Raw genomic sequence first — 7,746 nt, 5'->3', positions numbered from 1 at the left:
TTTACACCCAAAATGCTGATTAACTTCACATCAAAGAGGAATATTATCTCCTACAGGGGATGCATGACCCAGCTTTTCTTTTTCTGTGGTTTTGGTATTTCTGAATGTTATATGCTGACATCAATGGCCTATGATCGCTATGTGGCCATCTGTAGCCCACTCTTATATAATGTTGCCATGTCCCCCAAAGTGTGTTCCATCCTTATGCTTGGTTCATATTTGATGGCATTTTTGGGTGCCATGGCTAACACAGGATGCGTGCTGAGACTGACCTTCTGTGATGCAAACACTGTCAACCATTATTTTTGTGACATCCTCCCTCTTCTCCACCTCTCCTGCAGCAGCACATATGTGAATGAGCTGGTGATTTTCATTTCGGTGGGCATAGATATCATTGTACCAAGTGTTACCATCTTTGTCTCTTATGGTTTCATCCTGTCCAGCATCCTGCGCATCAGCTCCCCTGAGGGCAGGTCCAAAACCTTCAGCACCTGCAGTTCCCACATATTTGCTGTTTCTCTCTATTTTGGATCTGGTGCATTTGCGTATCTTCAACCATCTTCTGTTGGGTCGATGGGTGAGGGAAAAATCTCTTCTGTCTTTTATACCAATGTGGTTCCCTTGATGAACCCCTTCATTTACAGCTTGAGGAACAAAGACGTTAAATTTGCTCTGAGAAAAACCCGAAGTGGTAGAACATTTTGATCAGAATCACTGTCCCTGAGTATAGTTACAGGACTGGTATATTCGATTTCTTTTGTCAGAATAGTTTAGTGGGAGTGTTAATATCCTGTATATTTGTTACCACCATGAAGGAAATTTGATTTTTCTGTCAGTTTGTTTCCAGTGTTTTTTGGTGGATACAGTGACAAGCTAGGGCTCCCCAATTCCTCCTCTGCTTCAGGGATTCTGGGATGGAAACTGTGTAGAGGTGTGGAAATTCTCATTGTGTTAGGGTATGTGCTCCCCACCAGCTGAGATCCTCTTTCTTCTTGTTTTGTCTAGGGCTACTGGTCCAGTAGACTCTTATTCCTTGAGAGCCATATAGCGCATATAGTTCACCAACATGTTGCTATAGCCAAATTCATTACCATACTTAAATATGAACTTGACTAAGTGGTCATTGAGGACAACCCCAGCCCCAGCGTCAAAGATGGAAGATTGGGTGTCATTTTTAACATTGCAAGTGACTACCTGATCCTCAGTGAAGCCCAGGAAGCTCTTGAGGGGGTCCTCTGATGCCTGCTTCACAGGCTTCTTGATGTTATAGTACTCAGCAGCTTTCTCCAGGTGGCAGCTCAGATCCACGACTGACACTTTGGGATGGTGACATGGAAGGCCATGCCAGTGCGCTCCCTATTCAGCTCAGGGATGACCATGCCTATAACCTTGGTGCCATCAGTATAGAAGCAGGAATAATGTTCTGGGAAGCCTCTCAGCCATCATGCCACAGCTTCCCAGCCAGGCCTGGCAATGTCTTCTTGGTGGCAGTTATGGCATGGACTATGGTCATGAGTCCCTCCACGATGCCAACGTTGTCATGGATGACCCTGGCCAGAGAGGCCAAGCAGCTGGTTCTGCAGGAGGCATTGCTGACAATCTTGAGAAAGTTTTCATACTTCTCATGGTTCACTCCCATCCCAAACTTCAGGGCATCAGTAGAATGGGCAGAGATGCTGATCTTCTTGGCCCCAGCTTCAAGTAAGGCACAGCCTTCTGCATTGGACTCCACAGCATACTCAGCAGCAGCATCTCCATGTTTGATGTTGGTAGGATCTCGGTCCTGGAAGATGGAGGTTTGCTCTGCATTGATGACAAGTTACCTGTTTTTTGCCTTGACTGTGCCTTTGAGTTTGCCATGGATGGAATCATACTGGAACATGTAGGTCATGTAGTTGAGGTCAATGAAGTTGTCCTTGACAGCAACAGCATCCACTTTCTCACAGTTAAAAGCAGCCCTGGTGACCAGGTGCCCAATACCACCAAATATACTTACTCCAACCTTTACCTTCTTGTCTTTGGGATGGTGCTGTCTCTGCATCAGGAGATGTGGCTGTGTGTTAGACAGGGAGGAGCAGAGAGCCCAGTTTGTTTCCAATTTCTTTTTTTTTATTTTAATTTTATTTATCCATTTGAGAGAGAGAGAGAGTGAGAGAGAGCATGAGAGGGGAGAAGGGCAGAGGGAGGAGCAGGTTCCCCATGGAGCTGGGAGCCTGATGTGGGACTTGATTCCTGGAATCCAGGATCATGACCTGAGCAGAGAAGGCAGTTGCTTAACCAACTGAGCCACCCAGGTGCTCCTGTTTCCAATTTCTTTTTTTTTTTTTTTTTTTTTTTTTTTCTGTTTCCAATTTCTTGATAGAAGATCTTCCTTCCTCATCATTTTCACGATGTCTTTTCCTTTTTACCTCTTTAACCATTTACAAATAACATTAATGAATAAATTTATCTCTGTTTTTTTTTTTAATTTTTATTTCTTTTCAGCGTAACAGTATTCATTGTTTTTTGCACCACACCCAGTGCTCCATGCAATCCATGCCCTCTCTAATACCCACCACCTGGTTCCCCCAACCTCCCACCCCACACCCCTTCAAAATTTTTACTTTGTCAGGGAATTTGCATTTTTTTTTTCCTCTTGGAAAGGATTAACAGTTCTGTAAATGATCATGTAAAGTAACAGCTGGGTGATGTTGTACCTATGGGGGGGAGTTTCTTACACTGTGCTATTGCAATCAGGAATCAGATAATGTGTACTCCTGTCTATACAGTTCCCTGGCCTATAATGTGTCTCCTTGAAATGTCACTGTTTCACAGATACAGCAGGTTCCAGAACATCCATAAAATATAATCCACTTTCCACCTAAATGCTACATGTTAAGCGTCTCTTGATAGAGGTTTCATATTTACCATAGGACACAGAAGTGATCCTCAATATATATTTATTGCATAGACATGATACTGAAGCTGCAGAAAGTTAATGAATTACATCATACAGCTTATTAAGGAAACGTCTAGGTAAAGTATAGCCTCCTGATTTTAAGTCTACTGCTCTTTCAAATATATACTCTTGTCTACTTCATTTTATTATTTTTATTTTTAGTTTATTTCAATAATCCTAAAATATGAGAACATTTTTTATTTTGAAAGTTGATCGTGCTTTGTTGGCTTACACATAAATATCCCTCAGGGTAATGATTGCTTTAGGAAAGTAGTGTGATAGTTCTTTTCCTTGTCCAAGAGAAGTCCTATTAGGCTAGGCTAGTAGAGAGATGATTGACTGAAACAAGGAGCTTTTTGCAAATTAACTAAAAAATATTTTAAAATATTTTCAAGTACTAGTAATTCAGAGACAAGGGCATGGGAGAGAAAGGAACCCAGCAACAAACATTGGGCCAGGACCCAAAAACCGCATGGACAATAAACAAGAAATCTCTCTGTAGGAAAAGACTATGAGGTTTAAAAGCACCTTTCATCAGACTTTGTCTCCTGCTGTTCAGAGTACTGCAATTCTGCCCCCCATCGTGTCCATACAGCTGTGATAAAACTTACCATGCATGAGGATCCTACATTGATAGAGTTTTAGGGAATGAAGGCCAAAAGGCCAGATTGGTCTCCACATTTATGAGGAACCAGGAACCCAGAGGACAGGAGCTTAAATAGTGTTTGGTATTCAAAATTCAAGTCAAGATGAAGGGATTTAGAAAGCAAATGATGGAGAAAAGACATCTCTTTTGTGACTCTTCCTTTCTAGAAGGCGCTAGAAATATTATGGGAACCACAGGATTTCTCTGGATAGGATAAAAGCACAAGTCATTTGATGTTTACACCAGGTGATGGGCATTAAGGAGGGCACATGTTGTGATGAGCACTGGGTGTTATATGCAAATAATGAACCATTGAACACTGCATCAGAATCTAATGATGTAGTATATGGTGGCTACATGAATACAGTAAAAAAAAATAAATAGATAAAGTAGCAGGGCTGGAGGACCTGGAAACAGCTAAATCACTCCTGTTTTTTGACTTCTGGGTGCAACTCCTCTATGGATTTTAAGTTACAAAAACCCTGAAGTAGCAGCTGGGAGAGCAATGACAACTTGGGAGAAACATTTGGTGGATAAGCCTAATTCTGACAGTTTCCTTTCTTCAGTAGGATGTTGGATTATTTTTCTTTTGACAAAACACAAAAAGATGATTACTCTAAAAGTCCTTAATCCTAAATTATATTCCTGAAACCAGTATTACACTATTTGTTAAATAACTAGAATATAAATAAAAACTTAAAACAAAGAAAAAAATTTAATCCTTAAGTTATGATTTAAACATTTCTTTTTTTACTTTTTTTATTTTTACTTTTAAATTTTCTTTTATTTTTTCAGAGTTGCAAGATTCATTAAATATTTCTAAGACAGCTTTAATTATACTTAATATTTTACCACTTTTCTGATTTCCAGTCAAGAATCAGCTATTGTGAAATTTAGCATAACTGGTTTATTATCTTGTTTATGTTTTAGATATTCGACTTATTTATTATTTATTTTATTATTATTCTTTAAGATCTTATTTATTTATTTGAGAGACAGAGATCAAAAGTAAGCAGAGGCAGTCAGAGAGAGAGAGAGAGGGAAGCAGTCTCCCCGCCAAGCAGAGAGCCCGATGTGGTGCTTGATCCCAGGACCCTGAGATCATGACCTGAGCCGAAGGCAGAGGCTCAACCCAATGAGCCACCCAGGCACCCCATTATTTATTACTTATTTTAAAAATTAATTTTTAATTGAAGTATAGTTGACATACAATATTCTATTAGTTTCACATCTACAACATAGTGATCTGAGATTTATATGCATAACCAAATGCTCACCATGAAAAATGTAGTTACAATCTGTCATCACAGAGTTACTGACTTACTGTTTTTAAATGACCTGTCATACCACATCCCCTGACCTCCATATCAACATGTGTGATTTTCATTTGACAAGTTTTATTTATACAAAATAGCTGATTTTTGTTGTAATTTATAATTTTGTTTTTCTTTTACTTAGTGTCTGTTTTTTTTTTAACTTAATTTTATCTTTTCAGCGTTCCAAGATTCATTGTTTATGCACCACACCCAGTGCTCCATGTAATACATGCCCTCCCTAATACCCACTCTCAGGCTGTTTTCTTTTTTTTTTTTTTTTTAAGATTTTATTTATTTATTTGACAGACAGAGATCATAAGCAGGCAGAGAGGCAGTCAGAGAGAGAGGAAGGGAAGCAGGCTCCCGGCTGAGGACCCTGAGATCATGACCTGAGCCCAAAGCAGAGGCTTTAACCTATTGAGCCGCCCAGGTGCTCCCCCGCCCCACCCAGGCTCTGTTTTGATGAAATTGTATTCCTTATTGAAAAAGGTGTGTCAATATGTAAATAATGTTTGTGCTATTCAGGAACCCTTATAGACATTTCAAAGGTGCATCCATTTTGTTATTTATTTTATCACTGTTAGTGATAAAATTAGTCTGGTCACTAATCTTTCATTTGAGAAGCCTCAAAATTCAAATGCAATCTGCTTTAGTTTCAGAATTCAGGAATGATATATATATATATATATTATTGCAGAAAGAATAAGCTTTTGAATTTAATTCCACCTTTTCACGTTATTTAGGGAAAAGTTCATTAAAATGGTTACAAAAGTTATAAAAACAGTTTATAAAGGTAAGATTTACAAAGTTTTCATAAAAGCAACTCAGCTGACAGCTTTCTGGTTACTAATTTAAGCACTGTATATGTTTGGGACTTTTTTCTTTTTTTTTAGATTTTTATTTATTTATTTATTTGGCAGACAGAGATCACAAGTAGGCAAAGCAGCAGGCAGAGAGAGAGAGAAGGAAGGAGGCTCCCTGCTGAGCAGAGAGTCCGATGCGGGGCTTGAACCCAGGACCCTGGGATCATGACCCAAACCAAAAGCAGAGGCTTTAACCCACTGAGCCACCCAGCGCCCCTGGGACTTTTTTCAAAAGGAGGAGAACCAAGTCCGGTGTGTTATACACACAACATAGAATATCCACTATGGTTTTTGCTTTTTTGTGTTATGTGAATGGCCATAAAAGAAGTTAGGAGAGGAAGTATGAATCTATTGAAATTGTCCCAGCTAGGAGTCAAGCAGGGAAATCATGGGATTGGTCTGTACCTGTCCTAGGACAGAGCTGTCTCTGAATCAGTGTGAAAGCTTGGACTTTCTGGTCAATAATAGTAATAAAAAAATGATCCTCCTACTTCAGAATTGGAAGCAAAGTTGATTATGTTCTGAATTGTTTTGTGCAAACTTTCTATACATGAGCTGCTGGTGCTGCTCAGACCAGGCTTGTAGTGGGCATGATTAGGGTTCACTGAGATTCAGGAGTCATGAAAAGCAGAAGTGCAAGGGGTTCTGAGTTCCATGTCCTTTTAATTGCTGAACCCCTACATTTATTGAACTTCATTCACCACTCCTCCTGACACTGCCTCCCTCAACACGCATGCACACACACACACACACACACACACAGTCTTGAAGTCTTTTATTTTATGAGATTACTGCCCAGCATTGATTGCATGTTATGGAACCCAAGCCTGAGAAGAGGAGCAGATCAGGATGTACTTACTGAATTGAGGAAAGGAAGTGGCTATTGCTTTAATCATTTGCTTGTTCAATGTAACACACATACTATGCACACACATATGTGTACACACACACACACACATGCACAGAGCATTTTGTACCTCTGAGTACCTAGCAATGTGTGGAATTGGGGTGTTATGTTACAAATATAAATAAGGCATAGTAAGAGAATGATATAAATGTAGGTTTTCATAATCCAATAGAGTAGATAGATTCTAATTTCAATTCTATATGATCAAAATTACTTCTGAAATTGACTTTGTTGAATTGATGTCCATGTTGGGAGACACAAATGCTATTTTCCCCTGAGTCTGGCATAAGTTGGTTTTTCTTTGTGCATTGGGGCATGTTATTGTGTTATCAGCTGACCACCAGGTGAAGTAGTCGGTGTATCTGCAGGGCTTAGTTGTATAAAATATGTACCTTTAAACATGAAAATCATACCCAGTGTGAAGTCTTACTTTCTGAGGGAAAGACTCTCTTCTTCTCAGTGAGTACAATGGCTGGGGGCATCAAAAAGGCTGGGGAGCCTCTGTCTCTGATAAAGTTAAATAAGCCTATTCAAATATTAATATAGAGATGTGCAGGGTGTTACAATTGCTCTTAATGTGTTTTAGCTTTTCTGCTCTGTCACATCAGTCAGTTCTTATATTTCAAGGGAAAATAAAGTGAGATAAAAAGGAGAGAGAAGCTTAGTTTCATTTCCTTGTTGATGAAACTGATGCTTAGATGTTTTTGTGGTTTGTGACAGATTACAACTTGTAACTGGTAGAGCTGAGACTGGGACTTGGTGTTTTGATTCTACATATACCAGCTTACTATTTTTATTATTATTGTTAATGTACTATATTTTAAAATATCCGTGGAACATGAAAATGGTTTCCATGAATAAAAAGTCTCAGACCACAAATGAAAGCAACATGCTAATCTAAGCAAATTGTCGAGAGAGTATCTTTGCCACTTTATATTCGGAAGCTTTATTGTCTAATTTAGAACGTGTGAGTATATTCTTATTTTATATTGGCCTCCACAATATGTGGAAACACATCAGGGTAGACTCTAATAATCATTTCCACGTTCTCCTCATCCTTCTTCTGGCTGGATGTG

General features: G+C 39.1%; 1 protein-coding gene and 1 pseudogene across 1 annotated transcript; one reads left to right on the top strand and one right to left on the bottom strand.

Annotated features, from left to right (window-relative positions):
- On the top strand, nt 1-705 carry LOC111153991 (olfactory receptor 145-like; the record flags this gene model as incomplete). Its single annotated transcript, XM_022513344.1, has 1 exon — nt 1-705. A coding segment is annotated over one exon (705 nt), but the record flags the coding sequence as incomplete, so codon positions are not given.
- A 321-nt stretch (nt 706-1,026) lies between these two features.
- Nucleotides 1,027-2,005, bottom strand: LOC111153878 (annotated as a pseudogene).
- Nucleotides 2,006-7,746: the final 5,741 nt, after the last annotated feature.

The sequence above is a fragment of the Enhydra lutris genome, unplaced genomic scaffold, assembly GCF_002288905.1.
Source record: "Enhydra lutris kenyoni isolate GAN:26980312 unplaced genomic scaffold, ASM228890v2 scaffoldscaffold34, whole genome shotgun sequence".
NCBI classification, from domain to species: domain Eukaryota; kingdom Metazoa; phylum Chordata; class Mammalia; order Carnivora; family Mustelidae; genus Enhydra; species Enhydra lutris.
This window is presented reverse-complemented; position numbering and strand designations above follow the sequence as displayed.